We start from the raw sequence: 23,373 nt of genomic DNA on the forward strand, positions 1-23,373 counted from the left end.
AGTATGTTTATATCAGCCTGCTAACTGCTGAGTTACAGAATTTTTGTAGGATGTTTGCAATTCTTCCTTGACAAGTGAAATATCGATGACCTTTTCATTTCATAGGTGGTCTCAATCCTTAAAATGACCATATATGTCATGTATACACAGGAGTAATAAGCCAACAGAGCTGGACAGAGTAAAACTGCACCCTACCAGTTTTGGTTTGCACAAGGTGCTAGCTAGCCTCTATACAGCTAGTCATATTAAAACCATTCAAGGATGAGTTTATTTAACAAAAGTACCATTTCGCATACAGAAGAGTTATATTTACCCCAATTACTTTCCCAGTAAAGTCACCTCAGGTGGTGGGTTGATGTTAAGATGATAAGATACTAAACCATCTCTTTGCTCATTCAATGAATTCAATAATGCTACTTTTTTCTCCTGTTCTGCTGTGTAAAACTTTTTTTTTTTTTTTTGGCCAGGAAATGGAGTCTGACAAGCCACAATAACAAAAAACCGATAAAGCATTGCTATAGGATCAAAAGATGTGTCCTGTCACCCTGTAGAACTTGATCCCCTCAAGATTCTCACCCTTAGTTTCAGAGTATCTACCTTCTCCATACTTTCTCGCTTCCCTCAACTTTTAAAATTATCTGAACACTTCAGATTTGACTGTTATTTTAGTTTGAATTATAACTGTAATGTAAGGAAGTGCCTTTAAATTGTAAGACTTGCTTACAGCAATTGAAGAGATGAAGGGAAGTAGGTAAGTGGAAGCACAAAGATTGAGATATAACACATCAAGACTGGTAATTTTTAAATAAATATTTTCAGAATACAAACTAGTCCTTAAACAAAGCTTGATTTCCTCTTACAAGAAGATATTTTACTACTATGTAGAATCATGACTAAGCTAAAATATAAAATATATTGAGGCTATACCTTTCCAGAAGCAATTCTTCAGAAGCCTCATTAAAGTTTCTACCTTGATAACGAAGAATTATGAACCCCTCCACAGCAGGGAGGTTGGGACTTGATGATCCTTGGGGTCTCTTCCAATCTAAATCATTCTATGATTGTACGATAACATATAAATACATCTATAAAGGCCAGAAGAACATTTGTATCAGCAGCATTTTATTACTCCTCTGTATTTATTGCAAGGAATTTCAATAATTAAGTTCTCTTAGTACTGAGGAAAGGAAGTCAAAAGTAAGCTCCATAAAGAAATACCATACCCTCTACTATTAATTTTTGTCCACATTTATTTATGAGTTAAAACAAACAGCAAACATTACAGCAAAGGGGACACTCCAGCCCAGATTTGAAGAAAAAAAAAAAAAAGATGCCTGGATCAATTTAGAATTTAGGCACCGTAAGACTGCCAATAAAGTACACAAGAAGTGAATCATGAGTGTTTCAGCAAACTTTGTAAGTGCTTTTCAGTATTTATTTAGATGTTTAAGCTCTCGCACTAGATTTTACAAGCTGGTGAACACTGGCAAAATTATTTCTCCCACAGAACTATAACCACACATTCCCAAGACAGTATAAATATATGGTTGAACTAACATTAATACACATCACCATTTTATCAATTACATAATAAAACAAATTATCAAGTATCCAAATATTAAGTTACGCAGCTTGAAAGGCATACAAAATATTACAGAGGTCTGCCCAAGTCATAGCAGAAACTCAAGGAGGAAAAACAAAACAAAGAAAAAAAAAAATCACACTTTCAACAAAGCAATAGTTGGTAAACAACTTTCAATAGGTACAGTAAAAGAAACTACAAGATTTTTCAGAAATTTTCTGATTAAGAATTTTTAGCTACGATAACAAAGCATTTCTAAGTTTTAAAAAAATATTTACTAAAGTAAAGGGCATATTCTATACTTCCTGCACAAGACAAAGGCAACATTTTACTAGAAATATTAAATAGCCCCTCCCAACCTTTTTAGGCCCTCTGTTAAGCTGCACATCAAGTGCCAACATTAATTTTACTGTAAGGCTTTTTGTCTGGAGACATTAAAGACTTGTGTGCTTCTGTACAATTTAAAAGATTTTCTACATGAGTAACCAGAGAGTAATGATTTGTAAAATGGAGAGGTCAGATAACAGAATAGTACAGACACTGGAGGAAAAAGTTGCTGTAAGTCATAGTTAAAAAAAAAAAAACAACACTGTGCAAATCCTGATAATTCTAGTGCGATTGTGGGAGACAAAACATACAGTGAGCAGGCAAGACTATCTTAGAGGCCATATTCTTCAATATTGAAATGACTAGAAAAAAATAGTAAGGTCCAGATAAGCTGGTAGTTCTTATGTTATCAGAACTACATCCATCTATAAGGAAAAACATGTAACTGATATGCTAAGTATTTTGGCACCTAATTTCTCTACAGACTGATTTATTTTAGTACCCCAATTTTTAGTAGTTGAAACTAGGTGGGTAAGACTCAATGGCATGATTAAAGGATATTTCAACTGGTAATTAATAAACAAGGAGACAGCTCAGAAATAGGGTACAGCAAAAACATTTATCAGGTCTCCAAACAGATGGATATTTATCTAAACACAGTTGCATTACTATTAACTTTTTAGCCTATTAAATACTCCTATGGAAGCTTCCTTTACTACTTAAAAATATCAGATCCATGCCTTTGGCATGCAGTCTGTTCAACTCTAGTTTCCATCCTTTAATCCCAAAGTAGTAACATAGGCTGCTGGGCTTTACTGAATGCAACAGTTATTTCGGTGACCATTGGAGTCTTTAAAACGCAGGCGCATCTTGGGGCGGTATTTCTCCAAGTACAGAAGTTGCTTGCTATTAAAAGCTCCACGACGTTTCCTAAATGGAAGAAGAAATATCTTAAAATATTAATCTACTGCCCAGTGAAATAACATCATCCGTTAGAGAAAAAATATTTTTAATCACTTGAAAAAAAAAAAACACACACTATTAAAGCAGGACTGTAACCAAAATAAGGGTAATTAAAAGCTAAGTGCCAGAAAAGAGGGTGGTAGCTTCCTTTGAAAAATACCTCATTGGACCACATGATCAAAGGAGTACATAGTATTTTAGATGGCATTTTAGCCCCTAATATACACAAGCTAAAGATCTTGCATAAGATCCTTAGCAAAAACTTCAAAAGGAAGATACAGAGATATTCGACACAGCCTCCTCCTTAAATAAGTTAAAGCTGCCTAATCTCTTAAAATAATTAAGAATACTACAATACTAAGTTATATTTTTAACACATCTATACAGAAGTGGAGCTTTCTTGGATCTATTCAAACCAAGAGTCCATGAAAGACCTGTATTTTATACGAAGCTTCATATTTTTCATTTTGTGTATACCATCCTGTTAAGGTCCACAAGCTGAACTCAATCTGAGGCCTTACAGGTTTGGCAATTACGCAAGTAGTATTTTACTGTTTTTTGTTTGCAATGTAGTGTTTTTAAGATATAGTTGATACCTACAAAGCTAGGGCATTGGCACTATTTGTTTTCTCATCCAACTTGTACAGATTTACAAAAAATATAAGAAAATATTTTTCTTATTTTTCTACCAGAAAAGACAAATGGGGGAATTGTTTAGGACACTTCAATCTATTAAAAGAAGGGATGATTCACAAATGTAAATGAATGCTAGCTACTAGAGAGAGCCTAGTTTCTAAGGTGTTTTGTCTCTCATGAAGAAATACCCATTTCACAGGACAAGTCTCACAACACTGACTGTTCAGACAGTTTGTTAAAAGGTTCAGATTTTGTCCTACGAAGAACAACAAACAAGAACAGCATTCAGAATTCCCTGTAGAGACCAAGATACGTTGGCAAGTTAAATCTTGGAAACAGATATTAACTTCATACTTACTGTCTTATGAACTGCACTGCATCTTCATATTTCATTCCACATTCTATCAGTGCAAGAGCAACTAAGACTGGAGCTCTGGTAAAAAAAAGAGTATTCAGTTTAGGATTTGCCAGTGCATACACAGGGGGGAAAAAAATGTAATTCTCCCACTTCTTTCTCCTTCTGCTTTTTGCTTCCCCAGGGATGAAATATCAAATAAGGACAGAAGACATTCCTAAATTAATTGGGCAATTATATCAGACCCTTACAAGTCATTCACCTCTGTTAAAAAACAGGGAGGGATCAGCTTTAGCTAACCTTAGTTTTGTTCACTTGACTTTAAGTACACGGAAGGACAGCAGGAATAATATGCAAGTACTTTCAATGGCAATTAATTCCGGGCAAGAGTTGCACATGGGTTTCTATTCACACAAACAACCCCTCCTTAAAAGCAATGGGAAACCCAAAATAAAAGTAAGAGGTCAAACCAGATCCAATGAAAATTACAGATGCAATCTCCAGACCATCCTATTGTAAGGGGGAGACCTCCTTGCACCACAGCATCTCTCATCTGAGAGAGCTGCTGTTACTCAAATAACAACAATTTACACTGCTTTTTATTTTTAAAAAAGAAACAACCACACAGAGGACAAGAAACATGCTACACTGCAACAAAAGATATGTGCACCTAGTAACAAGCTTGCTGAGTATTTTTTAACATTTCAGAAGCCTTACATGATAAAGATTAGGTACTTTTTCCTTAACTAATTAACCACCAAATCTAAGGGAGAGGGAAGCAGATCTATCATTTCACTTGATGGGTGAAAGCTGATCCTTCATATATTAAAACACCTTTCTTGGGTGGGGTTAATGGCTACTATATCCTTATTATTAACAGACTAGCAATACTTTTGAAATAGGGATAGAAGAAGAAAGTTACAGATGAAAGTCAATAAAGCCATAAGAAAAGGAAGACTTTAGCAAAACAAAAAGTACAAATGTGACACTTATCAATCTGTACAGGAATGTATTTGTTTACTTCACTTAGTAGTTTGATAGCTGTGGGAACAGGATAACCTTTTGACTAAAACGCACAGAAGTCTAATGTTTTACACACAACAATTTGCAGTCATCTAATCTACTTTTAAGTGTGAGCTCCTCCCAATACTAGATCTGTGACTATTTTGAAATTTGCCCCAACTACACTTTTGTACTAAATCTTAAGAAGTATGACCACGAATGGCAATTCAACAGATCTTTAGAATTTCACCCACCGTCCAAGACCAGCAACACAGTGTACAGCAATACAACAACCAGGTTCTTCACGAAATTTAACTTTAAGGAGGTTTAGCCAATCATCAACAATCTGGTTGGATGGTGGTGCACCGTCATCAAAGGGCCAATCCTATAAGACAACACATAAATACATATTAAGAGATAGAACTTTTACTATGTGCATCAGAATTTATAATTTTCTAAAAAAATTAACACTACGAAGAATACATTCCTCTCAACCTGTTTTCATTGAATGAAAGAGTTTACTCCAAGATTTTTTACCCCTAAGTGATTTGAATAGCTTTTGCTTACACGAGCTGCTAGAATACGCTTACAGAATTGAATCAAGGTGGTGACTATGTAACATATAAAAAGTTTTGTTTAAAAAAGAACAACTAAAATACCAACCTCCAAACCGCTGCTCCTGCATTACTTACCAAAACCTGAATGCCTTCTTTTTCCACCGGAGCAGTATCATAAGTAGCTTCACACACTCTTACCACTGTGGTAACGCCATATTTCTTAAGTTCCTAGGGAGTGAAAAGAACTGCTTTAATGATAAACTGACTTCATTTATTTACTTTCTCAATAGGTTAGTAAGCTAACTTATTCCAAAAGTTTCAGTAAATAAATTAACAGAAAAGCTTGCCAGGTGTAAAGAACACAAAGCTGAAATAACTAAAATACCTTGCAAACAGCAGATACCTTAATGCTCTTCTGCAAATGTACCTGAAGGTTAAGATGGTCAGGTTTTTTCTTGTCAGATCCAGATAAACACTAATGAAATTATTCATCTCTGAAAGATACTTCTTAAAAAATAATAGCCAGATTCCGAGGTTGCAAAGCTAGATGCTTCACTCAAAACATCCTGAATGAAGTTTATATCTTCCTCTTCTTGTGCTCTACTTAAAACTAGAAGCTTTAAAACATCTTACTAATAAGAATGGTGAGCATAGAACAGTAAATTATTCCAGTTCACGGGTTTTTATACCTAGAAGATAAAAGAAAAACTCTTTCCACTCTGCTATTAAATCTCATAAATGGGAAAACAGTGTATTAATTTTTCATTCTCCCCATATTCTCCTGTCATTTAGACTACAACTGCCAAGGACACGCTTGTAGCTTAACCACACTATCTAGCTTTGAAGGTATAAATGCAAACAAAGATAATTCACTGTGCTTCTCATACATTGTTAGTCCATACTAACGTGGGCATATAAAATACAATGGAAGTAACTTAAATGTTACTAAGGAGGGACTACATGACAGCCTCAAACCTCACCCAGAGGTAACACTGGAGAAAGCTGTTTTTATCATATGCATACACTCAACTGTACACTTTATGTTTTCAATATGCAAGTTACAAGGTTTAGATAGAAAATTCAGATACTAGCAGTGTGTGCCAATGCACAGATTTAGATAAGAAAGTGTTGCAGCACAAAATGAAACAATTTCAGCAACTCAGGTCACACTGCACTGTAAGCATACCACCACAAATTTCATCCAAGTAAACAATGACTCACAGGGAATTCTCTTAAGTTACAGTAAAACCAGTAAAATATTGAAGGGAAACAGGCAGTGAAAGTATACTGCAATTCTATCATTTGTTCCTAACATTTTGGTGTACAATGTACACTGAATCATCATTTTCAATCACTACTTCAATAGGAGCAAGGAAATTTTATACAGCTTTAGATGAATCTATATAAGATGTCCTGTTGCTACTAGATCTCAGTTTTTCTATGCCAAACCTTTCCTGTTTCACACCTAAGTAGCATACTGAACATACTATATACCAGATAACACAATTATTTCTGTGCTGCACATCTAGAAGCATGCCTCAGTGAAGGCCAAAGCCTGAGTATATTTGTCAGTGGATTTGTGAAGCATTGCATCACTATTTAAAATGAGTTCACTGTCTCACCCAGTATCTCTCTGTACAGCTTCCACTTGTTAAAAAAAATAGTTAGATACAGCATACTGTTGAGGCATAAGAATACATCAACAAGAAGTCTAGTGTGACCTTACCTCTATAAATTTGTTTAAAGTTGCATTGGTTGGATTGTGTGTGATTAGAAATCTCATGTTCTTGTAGGTGATTTCCACAGGAGCTGGGCGGTTCATTCGGGCCATATTAATTTAGTTAAACATGCAACAAGATTATGAAAGGATTCAAAAAAATCTACTACAGAAGTGATGTAGAGAAACCGAAGTCTACTTCACTATACTCCACGTGAAATTCTCAGTGCTTGAAAGTATGAAGTCGGGAGCAATGGGAAATGAAATGAACCTCCTAACAAGAAGCAGCAATTCTTCAATCCAGTAATACTGAGGCAAAAGAAAGGCAGTGCACTGAGGTTTACCCCATCCAGGTCTGAATTCTTTTGTTAAATGCTCTGCCAATTTCAATTCAATACTTCCTTATCCTGGTCAACCACTCTTAGGGGGGCTTCTTGGTGGAGTAGTAATGAATTTCTACAGTTCACTTGTCTGCATACAGGTCGTGCTGTGCCTGGCAGTAGTCTCCACTGCCCTTCAGAAACTCCATAAATGTGTGACCAAGAACACCACAGAACTGCTGTAAAGAGACAAGAAAAAAAAACACAATGAGCATAAGTGAAATAAAGTCACTTTGAAGACAGCATTATAAAATGAACAAAATGAAAGCAGAGACAGTATTTTCAGCAGGTTTATTTTTTAAATCGAAGAATCAGGTTCGCATGAAAATCCTGTTACCTTTCTAACTAGAAAAACATAAATATATTATTAAATAGAAAGATGCCAGATAAGGAAGTCTTAATGCTAATGAATTTAATATTTTCAAATACTTCAATACTCAAAAGAGAGAGCACAAATGCAATGTATCAAGTTTCACAAATTGCAGCACGTTTCTCACTGCAAATTAAGACACATCACAACACCTCAGTTACACTGAGCTGAAGTGGTTACATAAAGGCAAAGATGAGATTCCTTGAATATTCAAGCTGACCATCAGAGTACTTACAAATTCACATAAAACTATCAGCCTATTGACACAGAAAAAAAAAACCTGTCGTAAAGCCTAACGTAATGGACTTAGTTTACTTTCAAAAATCATCAATTTAAGAACAGGGTAACCAGGAAAAAAATATTGAGTGTGAGAGGTCTTGAAATCAAATGCAAAAATCTGTGTGGCCTAACAAAGCTTCTAAACATGTTCTGACTATCAAGACACAGATTTCTAGAAGAACATTTCACATACTTAAGGCTGATGACAGAGAAGTTTTCATCTAGTCTTAACTGCCTTTCCGCACCATTGCTTTATTAATACACCAAGATAACAGTTATACTGTAGCTAAAAAAAATAATTTAAAGGCAAGTTTATTGAATAGGTTATTCCTTCCCAGTAATTCCCAGCTGTTTTCCTGTGGTTGAATTTGCATATAACATTACTGCAAAATGCAAAACCAGGAAATTCATCATCATAGCTTTTGAACTGCCATGAGTTATGTATTCATTTGCAGATGTTGCTGTGTATATGATCCAAAAATACATGCTTTTTAATGCACTCTGGAACCTTATGTTACAGGAGCTAGATCCGTGTCCAGCTAACAGTATTAGTACTGCTATTCATACTCCCAGAAAGTCCTTCCCTCCCAAGAATTAGAATAGCACGTAAGTTTTGTTTCCCAGAAAATACATAAAAGCTGGACCAGATGTCCACAAAATATATGTAGGTACTAGCGAGAAGCATCACTAATCCTACAGCTCCTTAGCAGAAAAACTGACTTGGTCAGCCAATTCTAAACACCAGAAGAATTCATGCATTAAGTCCAATCAAAACATTGCCCAAGATACTTCAGGAATGGGTTGAGCATGCAATATTAAAGAACTGCTGTCAGACTTACTATATCTAATGAGGTGGTCTTTCTTTTCCCCAAGCTGGGAGACAGCAGTATCAGTTTCGCCTTCATAAATCTAGTTTCTAGCAATCAAACAGTAACTACACTGTAGCAATATGTTCAAATACCCTGAGCTGAAGAGCTGCCCAAACATAAGATGGTAGCCCAACAGCAGCTAATGTCTTAAAACACTATCAAAAATGCCAAGTAGAAAAGCTATATGCAATAAAGACACAGCTGCTAATTGCCATACAGGATTTGGAGTCAGATCAAGGCCCCACTACACACACTAAACCACAAAGACAACAGTGGCCCTATACTAAAAACAATATTTAGCATTGAGCAGAAGCCATAACAGATCACAGAATCACAAGGTTGGAAGGGATCTCAAGGATCATGAAGCTCCAACCCCCCTGCTACATGCAGGGCCAACAACCTCCCCATTTAATACTAGACCAGGCTGCCCAGGGCCCCATCCAATCTGGCTCTGAACACCTCCAGGGTCAGGGCATCCACAACCTCTCTGGGCAGCCTGTTCCAGCACCTCACCATTCCCTCTGTAAAGAACTTCCCCCTGATATCCAACCTAAAGTATTCCCTCCCTCAACTTAAAACCATTTCCCCTTGTCCTGCTGTTATCTACCCTTTCAAACAGTTGAGAGCACCCTAGCAGTACGGGAATTCTTACAGTCATCTCTTTTAAAGAATGGTAACAATGTTGCAGGCTTTGCTCCTTTCCTTCCTTTGCAGAAGGGAGAGTTCTAGAAACAGTAACAAGGAAGATACAAACCATTACCAGATCAGACTGCAGCAGGGATGCATCACACAAGGCTTCCTGCAAACATCTCCAGTCATCTTTTTCATGTTCTTAGAGAACTTATGGGTAGTAAGTTTTAAGGGACGCATCTCACAGCATGGTTTCAAAAACAAACAAACAAACTGCTAACCAATATGACAAAATTTAGCAGAAAGGAAACAGAAGTAGCAGAGCAGCTGCACACACACACTTCACTGCTACTCTAGAGGTACTATCCCCACCATTTTTGAGGACTAAAGGTTAAGCTTGCCATTTACTTTTCAGAATTATTTGTGATGCAACTTGAGAGACAGCAAATCTCAAACAGCAGTAAGTATGAAAAAAAGAAGCAAGAAGGATCCCTCTGTCAGCAGAGAACAGTAACCAGAAGAATGCAAAGAATTTCAAGAATCATCATTGACATACCAACCATACCATACCAGGAAAAGTTAAGGTGATGCACAAAGGAGACCTAGGTTCAGACTTCGGCAACAACTAAAATAGCAACCGAGTGAAAGAATTGAAGAGGGTTTATTTAAAATCACTTTCAATTAGTTTAAGAAGCTGAACAGCAGAAAGGCACAGGACAGCTTTAAGCAGATACAGCTGCACAAGGTCTTATGCTGCTTTTCTCATGCGCTGCCAGATCTTATGATTATCTCTTTTTTAAGACTTCTAAGGCAAGCCTGGCCATCTTCTCCAGTAAAGGATGAGGGAGAGAAGGCTGGCAAACAAAGAGAACACAAAAGTGAGCTTGAGGAAGCGATGAAATAGAACCGGGTTACTAGGGTATAGAAAAGGTTTTTCAAGACCCAAGATGAAGAATTTTTAGAGTTAAACATTGAATACTAGGAAAGAAGCCATCACAACCCGATACTGGGGTAGCTAAGAAGTAATTGGTTTTACCCAATCCGGTATGTTGGCTGCCCTTAATCTACAACTAGGAGTACTCACTATAACACCAGGCAAACACATCACAGGGGTTAAGCGGAAGGCAGGCAGCAGAACAGAATCATAACACCTACATTTTAATGCAGATTGTTAATCACATCCTGAAGGTGCAGCCACAATCCAAAGTTGAAGTACATTACACAATGTTAAGTTTGAGTTCTACATGCAATTAACCCCTACAAATTAATTAATTTCTTTAATACTGGCTTAGCAAGCAGCAATTAGACACATCAGCACCTTACCAACTCAAAGAACTAAGGACCTAACTAAGCATGCATTTCATTCTCACTGTTTGCCTTGGCAACAGCTGCTGCTGCATTACAAGGAGACAAAGCTCACATTTTCCTTTGATGAATGTTCTCTCTCTCCTCATTGGTAGCTACAAAGCTCCATACCTAGATCAATACCTTGATGTAGTAAAAGGCTGTACTACACTAAGAGAGATTTTGCCAGACTAGTTTAGGTCTGTTCCAGCAGTCAAAAGAAAATTAAAGACTAGTATATGGGCATGCTACTTGCATTAGATTGTTAAGCTGGAGTACAAGGCTAAAGCCACCTTCAGCAACGAGATCTCAAGACAAAAATTGAGCTATAAAAAAATACTGCTGAAGTAATTAAGAGCACCTCGTACTTCGGTAGAATTCAAATGACTCAAGCAACTTGCAAGAGTGTTGGAATAAAATTTTCAGACTATTATTTGGTAGGTAAGCTTCAAAAAAAAAAATTAACAAGTTAGCATATGAAAGCATAAAGCTGTGCAAATGACAAAGCCCATGCTATTGCACACAAAAGTTTAACACGGAATGATACTAAATAGCGGTTTGTTCAATTAATCTGGGTACTCCATTGCTGTTTCCCATCTCAAAGTGAGTATTCTTTGAGAAAAAGTAACACTGAAAGATTTTGGAGATATGAATGCTGCTCCAAAGGTAACGCCTCTTATTTTATTATCTTGGCCCATGATGTCAGAGGCAGATGTTGGTGATATTGCAGGAGGGGTTGAACCTTCCCACCAATATTCTATTAGTTTGTTGCTGTGTGACAGATGGCAGCAAAGGGGCAGTTTGACAGAATGTCATCAGACAGGGAAGTGTGCATGAAGCAAAAGCACGCAACTAAATTACTCCATGGGGAAAAAAATGGCACCCACTGATATACATCAACACTTGTTGAATGCTGATAGAGACCAAACAGTGGATGCGAGCACACTGAGGTGGTGGGCAGTGTGTTTCAGCAGTGGGAACAGAAATATTAAAGGCAAGATATGTTCCAGGTGACCATGTACTGCTGTCACATCATCAAATCAAGAGTACCTCAATCAACTCATTTGCACTAATCAGTGGATTACAACCAGGGAACTGTGAACCAAGCTGAATATGGGTTCCAATGCATTGAAAATGGTGGACACACTGGAAAAGTACAAAGTTTACACCAGGTAGGTCCCATGATCAAGAACACTGTATTCAAGTTTGTCAGGACCTACTGAACAAACTTACTGAACAAATATAAGCCACATAGTGAGTTTCCTGGATCTCATCATTACTAATGGCAAGACCAACATCACCACTATAAGTCGGAGTCAAAACATCAGCGTATACAGTGGCAACATGAGAATTTCCCATCAAAGTTCAGAACAGCCCTCAGTGGGTGATGTGCACTGTCTTCTGAGATAAGAAAGGAATGATTTTCCTGGATTTCCTGGAACCTGAACAAACCATGAACTCTGACCACTACAACATTTCAAACTTCTAGAGTCAGGCCAGAGACCAAGACAACCTTTCTCCTGCAATATGATAATGTCAACTCCATACAGCCAGTCTCAGCTGGACCGTTTTACAATACAGTCCAGATTTAGTGCCTTCCAACCACCAGCTGTTGGGGCTAATGAATGATGGATGATGAGGGCAACATATTCCTAGCAAAGATACCACCACAGTAGCTGTGAAACAATGCATCACCTCTGCTGGTGCAGACTTTTACAAGCACTGTATGCAGGCTGTTCATCGCTGGTAAAAATGCACAGCTAATGGTGATGACTGCTGAAAAAATTGTGTTTTGTAGCCAAGAATGTGTTCTAGCAAAGTGTTATTGTGCTCCTTGTAGGTGTTGCAGTATCCATGGAAATAAATAGGAGGCATTACATTCAGAGCGACTCATGTACAAGCAGCTGTTTCTATTAGGAACAAAAAGCCAAGTCACCTTTAGACTCTCAGATACAGCAAAAACTTGAAAACATAAGGAAGATTAATACATCAAGACTACCTACTAAGAGAAGTTATCCTGTCCAATAAGGGACAGTCATGTTAACTAGGACTGCTCCATCTATCATGTATGCTGGAGAAAATTAAAAAGAATAAATTATTCAAGCAAGAGGAAGAATCTTGTAAAGAAAAGCTTTATTTCACACCCTTCTTTGGGACAGAAAGCTGAATATACATCTCCATTGACAAATAGATTCACGCGTCCATTCTTCATTTAAACAGTCACTTGTGTCTAAAAAAAGACTTACGAAAAATCTATCAGATTGGTACCAACATGTATATAGAGATGCAAGTCTATCCCATGCTGCTGATATTCTCGTTCACAGGCTGGTAGCATCTTCAGAAGCATGAAAACAGCACCTGTGTACACAGCTGCATGGTACTTCAGTTTCAAAACATTTAAGACAGTTCACAGTTTCTCAATCCACCTGCTTCTTGAACAAACATTTATCTCCAGAATCAACTATGTGGGATTATATTCCTGAAGTCAGATACTTAGCTGCTGAACCTACAGAATCACAGCTAGAAAAAGGAACTAGAAGACACATTTCATTACAATTTGAAAATGTCTACCTTTAAAAAAAAGGAGGGCAAGTACTCTGATCCTCATGTACTACTCAAAGCCTAGGTGATAACCAAGATAGACATAAAGGAATGGGAAGGTGAGGGGTACAAACAGCAAAGCCACTCTATAACGTTAAAGCACACCTTCATTAGAGATTGTCGATGAGATTCACCTCCCATCTACAGGATACACGATATCTCTGTTATGATAACCACAGCAACAGAACTATCCACTTCAGACCAGAGAAAGCAACACTTAACCTAAGAAAATACACACATCACAAACAGAAGATGCCAGAAGTTTATCACAAATGTGCTACAGCACGCTCTGCAAAAGAAGGATGTTTCCTGTGGTTAAAGTATGCAGTTAAGGGGAAGAAAAGATTATCTCAAAACTTCCTGTATAACAAGTCAACACAACTTCCATAGATGAAACAGAGGACACAACTGTTTTCAGAGTTCTCTTAACTTGCACCACAAATGAACATGTGAAAAAGCCTTCACAGACACTGGGGAAAATAAGACATTCCAAAAAACATTCCACTCCCTTGTCTAATGCATCTTTTGAGTTTCTGAAGCCAAGAACAGTTTCAAAGTGACATAACACTTCCATCACTTACACAGCAAACTATATAATTCCCGTCACTTTACTCAAAACCTACTTCATTATGTTTTAAACATAGGCATGTAAAGAGTTATTGTATTTCACCATTTAATATCAGTGCCGAAGAGTAAGTTTTTAATCTGTGAAGAGCTGTAAAGAGTTATGGACCTCCTCTTACCTCGTCATTGATCTTACAGACTGACTTTAATTATTTCTTAAAAACTGTGACAACCTACTAGTTTAAGGATTCACTGTTACCCTCATTTGGAATTCCAGTTACCTTTAAGAAAAAACGCTGTTACAGACTACCTACACACTGAGGCAGACTCAGCATTATTATGTAGCATATCTTCATCACAGTAAAAACATTTTCACAAAAGACGAGTTACTGGATCAGGATAAGTTCTATTTATTTACTGCCTGACATTCAGCCTCACTAAGACAGCGATACGGCTTGGCCCCTGCTGTAGCTGTCAGTCAGTTCTCTTCCTCATTCTCACATTTCCTCCCATCTCTGCCATTTCTGTTCTCTTCCACATTTTTCCCCTAAAACAGTTCTGATCTTGAAAGAAATTTTCAAAGCCCTTTGCTGTTCCATCAGTGGAATAATAAGAGCTGACATTTACATGTCATCTCCAGGCTTTCTGATCTGACAGTTTAATGAAGTTACAAGGAGACAGGGTTCATACTTCTGAGTCACTGCTTCAGCAGCTCTGCAGTCACAGGTAGACATGTTGGAAGCCGTTTCCAGCAACAGTAAGGAACACCAGGAACTGTAGCACAAGGGCTGTGTGTTCACCAGTTCTGAGTATTTGCTGTGCCTGCAGCTGACAAACCTGCACAAAATGGTCCCTGACCATGTTGTGTGTAACTGATAACAACTCTGTTCTGGTCACATTCTGCCTTTTGGAGGGCATCCTGCTGTGAGCAAGTCTCACCATGGTTGTTCTGTAAGGCACACTGCGTGTGCTCTGCAGTCACAGAGGTGAGGAACCATAGAGTACTACAGCTGGGGAAGAAGAAATGTCTCAAAAACAGGTTCCATCAGAACCATTACTATATCCGTGAGGTTCTAACTATAAATTGGCAACCGTACAGAAAAATCCACTTCGACTCGCACATAAATACCTCCTCCTGCAGCGACCTCTAAGAGCCGGACAGCAGCGACTCCAGCCGCACATCTTCGACCTTGCCCGGGAGGCTCCGGCAAGGAAGGGCCTCGCGTACCGGGCGCAGCGCGGACAAAGAGTCCCGCTGATGGCCGCCGCGCACGTGCCCGCCGGGCCGGGGGCAGCGCAGGACGGGACGAGCCGCCATGGCTACCGCCCGCCTCCCCGCCCGCTCCCTTCCTCCCAGGCTTGGCTCCCAGCCGTCCCGCCGCGCCACCTGACCGCCAGGCACCCGCGGGCAAGCCGAGGCTTGTCCCGTTCTCACGAGCCCCGAGGGCCGCGGCCGGGCCGCGCTCGCCGCGCAGCTCCCGGCTCGCCTCGCCACGCCGCGGGCGGCCAGACCGGCGCCTCCGCCGCGGCGGTCACGGGTTCGAATCACGCTCCCGCCAGGCTCCCGACGCGGAGCCATCTTGTACCCCGCGGCCGCCGCCCGGCCCGGCCTTCCCCTGACAAGGGGCTCTCGGCCCCGCGGGACCAACGCCGCCGGGCGCTGCCTTTCGCCACGAGCTCGGGGCTGCCACCGCCGGGAACGCTCACGAAGCGGCTTCGTGGCCGGCGCGGGCCGCTCGGCGGCGGTTGACGGACACGGCAGCGGGGCGGAAAGGAGAGCGAGGCGCAACGCGGGAGGGCCGGGCCGCTCCCCGCCGCCCGCCCGGGTAGCAGAACAAAGAGCCAACATGGAGGAGACAGAGGAGAAGGGGAGAGGCGCGCAGCCGGCGCACAAGGGCAGCGGGGCGAGGGGCCGGGGCGCGGGCGGTGGCACTCACAGGAATATGGTTACTCATTGAAGACTGTAGCCTGATCATACAGCCGGGGTGCGGGCGCCACCGCCGGGGGCAGGAGGAGCGGAACCAGGAGGATGCGGAGGCGCTGGAGGCCGCGGATCTGCCGGAGGGGGTTCGGCGGCGGAGCGGGGCTGGAGCATACAGCTGCGACGACGGCAGCGGGCGGCTCTGCGGCTGGCGCGGGCGGCGCGGACGCGGCAACACAAGGGGGGGGGAAGTCTGGGCGCCGCCTCCTGCACTAGTGCCGCGGGGCCCGCCTCTCGCCGGCACGCGGCCTTGACGAGCGGCGCACTCGACCAATCAGAGACGCCTTCCACGGGGCGGGGCGGGAGTTAGATAGCCTGGGGGCGTGGCCCCGCAGGGCCGTGCGAGGGCGGGCGGGCGCCGAGAGGCGGAGGCGGCCGGCGCGAACCGGTTGCTGAAATGAAGCGGGCGGCGGCGGCGCCGGGGCGGATGCGGGTAGTGCGGGGCGTCCGCGATTCGCCTGCAGGGGCCGGGCGTTACCGGCTGCTTCGCTGAGAAATGCGAAGGGAGATCTCATAGCTGTGCTTCAAACAGAGGCAGTTTTTGTGATGACTGTCATGTGAGAGAGATGTTACTCAGAACTGTGTTACCTTTCGCTCCACCCATGTTGAGACAACACGGACACAAGCTAATTTCTGCCTGGGAGCCGTGGAAATAAAATCAGCCTTTCTGTGCTATAAATACCTCCAGCCTGTGTTTATTTGCACTTGCGTTTAGTGTTTACTGACTCACTCGAGGTGTGTCTGGTGAACTCGTAGCTGCTTACACTTCTCAGCATAAAACTTGAGAATGTTCTCAGAACACCATAAAAATGACGATCCCAAGGTTAAGGGACTGCTTGGGATGCTGTTTGTGGGAGGTTATACGAAGTTAGGAAGGTTTTCAGGAAAAAAGAGAAAACGCAGACAAAGCTTCCTTCTTGTCAATGAAGCTTGAGGAATTTGCTTTGGGCAGAGCTGTGAGACAGGTTGAACAGCTCTCTCCTCCTTTAATTCGTGCTGCTTTTTCCTCCGACAATGTAAGCTTTTGTTTACTGTTTCATTGCACGTTTAACTGATCGCATTTCAGGATCATATTTCTCTTCTTTTTTTTTTTCTTTTTTTTTTGCTGCAACAGCCTTTTGGTACTCTACCACAGTAATTTACACTGGAAATAAGGGTCACTGAGGATCACTGGTCTTGTCTTTGAAATTATATTCCCTAAGATTTAGCTCAGAAAGTTTTGCTCTAAAACCTTTTATTATTATTACTATTACTATTATTATTATTATTATTATTATTATTATTTCTTCTGGAAACAGCATTTGTGTCATTTAAATATTTATACCACTTTGCATTATGTTAGTCCCTATCTGGATCCCTCAGTTGTGGTCATGTATGTCATATTGATCACCCTTTATGACACAGTCCCTGTGTGTTCTGATCTAAGATGACAAGAGGTACTTGGAGTAATTTAAGAGAGTCAATAAAGTGGCCTAGTATTTCATATAAGGGTATTTACTGGAAGGACAGACAAGAATAGTTACAGATCCAAACCGGTGTACTGATGAAATAAAGTGGTTTGAAGAGATAGGAAGAAACAAAGAAAGTGACAAGACTCCTGCAGAATTTTAAATAGAAATACTTGTAATGATAAACCTGTGGGAGAATTCAGAAAAGAGGCCATTATCATTAGGAAAATGGATACATCTTTTCTGATAAGAGGCTACAATAGGAAAAAATTGAACACTTCTGTCAACTTTCTTGTTGTTCAGCAGTGCCAAGTGCAAGGTGCTGCAAGTGGGTCAGGCAGTCCTGTATCAGTGCACACTGGGGATGAATGGCTGGAGAGCAGCCAGACAGGGAAGGACTTGGGGATAATGGTGGATGAAAAATCAGTCATGAGACAGCAGTGTGTGCTGTGTGTGCTTGCAGCCCAGAAAGCAAATCATATCTTGGGCTGCATCAAAAGACCTGAGTGGCCAGCAAGGTGAAGGAGGTGATCTTGCCCCTCTACCCTTGTGAGAGCCCAGCAAGAGTACTGCATTCATCTCTGGGGTCCCCAGCACAAGAAAGACGTGGAGCTGTTGGAGCAGGTCCATCGTGGGGCCACAGAGATGATTGGAGGGCTGGAGCACCTCTCCTTTGAAAACATGCATAGAGTGCTGGATTTTTTCAGCCTGGAGAAGAGATGTTTCTGGGGAGACCTTGTTATGGCCTTTCAGTACCTAAGAGGAGCCTACTAACTTAATCAGAGAGTATAAGGATAGGGCAAGGAGTTTTAAACTGTAATATGGTAGAGTTAGATTATGCATTCAGAAGAAAATACTTTCCTCCAAGGATGGTGAGGCACTGGAACTGGCTGCTCAGAGAATCTGCGGATTCCCCCTTACTGGAAGTGTTCAAGAGCAGGTTGGATGAGGCTTTGAACAAACTTTTTCTAGTGGAAGATGTCCTTGCCCACAGCAGGGGGATTGAAACTAAGTGATCTTTAAGGTCCCATGTACGATTATATGAATTTATTTATTTATTTATTTATTTATTTATTTATTTATTTTGCTAGTACCTTCTTCTATGGGATTTGTAAAAGTTATACACTACAGAGAAATTTCAGAGTCTGAATTTGTTTCAGTATCAGCTGCATGTAGTTTTGCAGTAGTCTCACTGAAATTGGTTTTTATATGTAATAATCCTTATCTAAGTTTGAATGAAATTAGGGTCATTTCATATTGATACTAAAGCCACTCCCGACCTTATGTACACACTGAAGAGTTTTCTAGATATATCTTTGACTTGCTGGTGTAAGTATAGGTTTTTGTGGTGAAACTTCAGAAGGCTGTGTTCATACTCACTTTATGCCAATGTTTAAAAAGGTAAAGTGAGTTGACCATGAAACTGGTTAGACTATCATCTAATAAAGAACTTTTCTATGACTAAATTGATTAAAACAAACAAAGAAGAATTAGAGGATAGGAATATAATTAGTGCAAATTGATATAGTTTTAGGGAAAATAGCTATTGTCAAAGAAAGCTGGTTTAATGCTTTGATAAGATTATAAGATTGGCATGAAAGTAACAGCGCGTCTGGAACGCTAAATATTCATGTTTTCAAACAATTTTATCAAAGGAGTATAATCAATTATCACTGGAAAAAAAAAAAAAAAAAACCACTGATGCAAAGACCGATAAATAGCAAGTAGCAATGATGTTGAAGTAATTATGCAGAGGTTGTCTGGTAACTGTGTCCACTAAAAAATATGTTTAGATATAGCTGCAAGCTATACATCTAGCTACGTAGGTCATACATCTAGAACGTGGAACATAAGCAAGATTTGTGAGTTTTTAAGAGTGCTACTGTTACTTCGAGGAGAGTCTGGGACTCAGAGTGGACACGTAAGTCAATATGGGTCAAGTGACATAGCAGTAAAAGTGATTCTTATGTGATCTCTTTATAAGTAATAGGAAATTATGAGAAGAGTTAGAGATATTTTTATATAGCACTAGCACTGCCTATTGAAATACTGTACGTAGTTCTGTTGGCCCTTGACTTCTCAAATTACCTTCTTTTCTCATTAAAAAAAAAATCCTGAAGCCTGTGCATGACATTTGGCTACTTGCCCTGTTACCTGTCCTTTCCTTTACATTACCCATTTTAGCCACTTTTCACCTCCTTCCTCAGGTTAGGTTTTGTGCTGTCTCTCTCAGATTCCACGATCTTCTGGCTTTCTGGTGAAAAGAGCAATGGAGTGGGAGAGGCTGCAGGATAGTATGTGGCACAAGTCAATAGTTTGTGTAATTCTTGTGCTTGAATTGTGATTGATCCAGAGACTTGTTTTAGAAGAGACATTGATGTATTGATGAGACTGCAGGTTGAGAAAATATTTGAAGACTGGAAAAAGTTACTGACACATGAAGAACTCTTCCTATTTAACTCAAAAAATAGATTCAGAGATACCTCACAGGGAGAAAATACAGGCTCCTGAAAGTTTCATAATTTGAAAAGAAAGGAGAAATGAATGATAACAGGTCATACAAATTCACATGCTCTGGGAAAAAAAAAAAAAAAAAAAAAAAAAAAAGGAGGTTACTAAGTTCCATACAGGATTAATTGGTGAAATTTTGCAGAATGAGATACGAAGGAGGTCATAAACTACAAAATAAGAGTTTTACACATCTTAAGAAAGTCTGATAGGAAAAGGGTTTTAGTAGTGGATCCTTTATTTGTATTTATTTAGCTAGTTCAAGCCCCTCATGATATTTATGTCACAATAGGGATAAATTATTTCTTAAATTTTGTCTTATATGAAAATTCTGCTTTTAATATTTCTGAAGTTTATTAATGTTTACCATTTAATTGCTTTTTTATATTTTTAGCTGATGATCTTTTCTTTGTGTACATGAAATTCTTCTGAATTTCTGTTTCTTGCCTTTGTCGTTTTAAACTGTCATCTTCATTTCCACAGCTTGATCTCTTGTTTATCCCATTTTTGCTTAGTATACTTTACTCTTATTGCCAGATGGATATCTCCAGTCAAAATCTATTCTCAAACTGCATCCTTCTGCTCAGTCTCTTAAAAATCTCATGACTGTTTTCCACTTTATATTAAAACCATTAGTTGTTTTCTCTCCTATGCCTCAGTTACACTCAACAACGCAGTGGCGATGCCTGTTCTATTTTCATGGTCCTGGGCCAGCATGGTCACAGCAAACATCCAAGCACTCTGATGCTGCACCTAAGGAAGCTGTTCTGGTGGAAGACTTTATGCTAGAAAGAGGAAACTTTCTGCTGTGGAAATTTCTGCACTGATGTTTTAGAGATATATTTGATGTTTTTGTTATTTTGAGTGGAATAAAGAGGTTGAAGTGTGACAGATTGATTAACTTACAGTAGGAGATGAATGTCTGTCATTCTAGCACATTATCAAAAATGAAAGACTTTATACTTTCTAGACTTTATAATTGTTTAGTTTATTTTTCCATACATATTTATTAAATTCTGAATTCATTATCAGGATTTGGAAGAGACTTTTCACCCATTAATAAACATAAGCATTTCATATGCAAGGTGTGGTATGCTAAAGATTTCAATGTGGCATCACGATCTTTGGCTGCAACTTGTTTATATGCTTTAATGACAGTAAGAGATTTCCACTTTCAACTTGGTTTTGACAGAGAAGGTAATATCCATTTCTTTCTGGAACCCAGTAATATCAGCCACGAAAAGATTAGAGGGACTGAAGTAAATTGATACTTCTTAAGTACAAGGACACATTGTGCAGTCCTTTTTCAGTTGTTCATCCAGAAAATTCAGTATATTTCTCATGTTGCTTCTGTTTATTCAGTAAAATATTGTCTCTGTTATGGCCTTCATGATCAATATGTGTTAAAACATTGGAGTTCAGCGTATGAACGATTATTCGTGACTGAAGAAGTAATCTAAACCGCAGCCTGATCTTTAAAAGCCATGTGCGTGCTGTAGTGGAGCTGTCACTTTGCAGGTTTAACATTTATAATTGGCACTTAGGCAACAGATAATCTCAGTGGATGGTGATTTAAGCAGTGTTACAGGAGTAATTTGAAGGAAAAACAGTCTCAAATTTTTTTGAAAGGTACTGCTCACAATAAGTGTTCTGTTCTTATCCATTTTTACAATGTGCCTACTTATTTATTCCTATTTAAGCAGCATAAACCCATACTCGTTGATTTCATTTATGTTAGATTTTCTCTACACTCTTTTAGGAACAATCCAACAGTCTGACATTTTGGATATATCACAGTGTTTGTCTCCACAAGCTGTTCAAGCTGACAGTCTGGGAATATATTCTGAGGACATCAGGACTGAATCAGAGCCTAGCCATAGGACGTCAAATAGAGCCTTTGGAGCTCTCCATATTTGCTGTGACTGTGGAGGAAAATGTGGACCAAAGATCCTATACAGCTACTCTTACAAATCTAGTTCTGATCTTTCTGTTACTGGCTTGCACCAATGCCATCCATGAAGGCTGCTATGCTAGTACTTTAATAATAATATCTTTGACATTTTCATGGCAATTATGAGAGTACACAGCAATTACACAGCCTTGTAACTTTTACTTTTTGAAACATTATTCTGGAAGAATGTGAAAATTCATTTATGCTTCTGGTCTAAAACATTAACAGAGGTTACATTGCCTTGTGCTGTTAGTGCTGCAGCCACCATTAAAGAGTAATCTCTCCTCAGTCTGTTCAGGCTAAACAACAGTGGAGCTTTTTTTTAAACGTACCATTAGTTTCTAGTATTCCAAGTCTGTATGGATTAAAAGATGTCATGAAAACATCTAGAAAAGTTCCCAGGCTTGAACTTGTTTCATATTCTTTACTGCAGTTATCAGTCACTCATTGCCTGTTGAGCACTGGCTGAGACAGGAGAACATTACTGGTCCATTCATACAACTCATTATATGCTTCCAGCAACTGATGAGCTGTATCATCACTATACTCAAAGTTTGCCTTGTCATTTACTGCTGGAATTTTGTTATTATTATGAATTCCTGCCTGTAATTTTAGTTCTGATCTTTAATTTAAAAATTGATAGACAGAAGCAAAAGCTGATAGCAGAAGATCTGTTGCAATTCAGTTCTATGCTCAAACACAAGTCTATGCCATTAAATGGCAATTAAAATTATCATGCCAGATAGGAATTTAGAACATGTCATAGAAAATAAAAATTACTTTTTCATGTTTGGCATGTATATTCCTTTTGTCTCTTCTTTAGTGAATATTTCTCTTTCGTATAGTACTATAATTGTCAATGTATTAGAGGGATTTACTTGTACTCATACCTCTGAAGTTTTGAATTTAACAGGAAAAAACAAATCACCTGAAAAACAAAATACGTGGAATCCTATGAAAAAAAAAAAATCACAAACACATTAAGAATAGCTAGTAATAGGAGAAAACAATGTTCATTTCAAAATCATGTTGGAAGCCATAACTCAGTACAGGGAAAGTTTAACAGTTTTCTGTACTTCCTAAGATAAATACAGCAGATTTTCTATCTTGTTTTAAACAAGAAAGTACTTGAGAACTACCATATTCCATGATCAGATGCTGAGAATTAGTATCTCTTGTTTCTTTTGCCTTTTGCATGAGTAAACTGATTCATAAAAACAGAAGTATGCTAAGTCTTTCTTATGCTATGTTCTTTGGTCTTGCAGATAGAGGGTGGTGTATCAGACTATCATTAAACATGAAGTTTTTG

General features: G+C 39.3%; 2 protein-coding genes across 2 annotated transcripts; both read right to left on the minus strand.

Annotated features, from left to right (window-relative positions):
• Nucleotides 1-1,232: 1,232 nt before the first annotated feature.
• On the minus strand, nt 1,233-7,295 carry PTP4A1 (protein tyrosine phosphatase 4A1). The gene is made up of 5 exons (XM_010707847.4): nt 7,149-7,295; nt 5,558-5,650; nt 5,120-5,250; nt 3,867-3,941; nt 1,233-2,839 (listed from the first exon to the last, which is right to left on the minus strand). Exons 1-5 carry the CDS (start codon nt 7,251-7,253, stop codon nt 2,722-2,724), a joined length of 522 nt encoding a protein of 173 aa, XP_010706149.1. The 5' UTR covers nt 7,254-7,295; the 3' UTR covers nt 1,233-2,721.
• On the minus strand, nt 7,183-16,368 carry LOC146545072 (uncharacterized). Its single transcript, XM_085217840.1, has 2 exons — nt 16,114-16,368; nt 7,183-7,698 (listed from the first exon to the last, which is right to left on the minus strand). The coding sequence occupies exons 1-2, from the start codon at nt 16,150-16,152 to the stop codon at nt 7,603-7,605; spliced, it is 135 nt and encodes a 44-aa protein (XP_085073966.1). The 5' UTR covers nt 16,153-16,368; the 3' UTR covers nt 7,183-7,602.
• Nucleotides 16,369-23,373: the final 7,005 nt, after the last annotated feature.

Source organism: Meleagris gallopavo, chromosome 2 (assembly GCF_905368555.1).
Source record: "Meleagris gallopavo chromosome 2, MGAL_WU_HG_1.1, whole genome shotgun sequence".
NCBI classification, from domain to species: domain Eukaryota; kingdom Metazoa; phylum Chordata; class Aves; order Galliformes; family Phasianidae; genus Meleagris; species Meleagris gallopavo.

Excerpts from the sequence above, each read along its gene's own strand:
- LOC146545072 (XM_085217840.1), bottom strand. The coding sequence starts at position 16,152 with ATGATCAGGCTACAGTCTTCAATGAGTAACCATATTCCT. Across the intron at positions 7,699-16,113 it reads CAATGAGTAACCATATTCCT|CAGTTCTGTGGTGTTCTTGG; the intron begins GTGAGTGCCACC and ends GTCTCTTTACAG.
- PTP4A1 (XM_010707847.4), bottom strand. The coding sequence starts at position 7,253 with ATGGCCCGAATGAACCGCCCAGCTCCTGTGGAAATCACCTACAAGAAC. Across the intron at positions 5,651-7,148 it reads CTTTAAACAAATTTATAGAG|GAACTTAAGAAATATGGCGT; the intron begins GTAAGGTCACAC and ends TTCACTCCCTAG. Across the intron at positions 2,840-3,866 it reads GCAGTGCAGTTCATAAGACA|GAAACGTCGTGGAGCTTTTA; the intron begins GTAAGTATGAAG and ends TCTTCCATTTAG.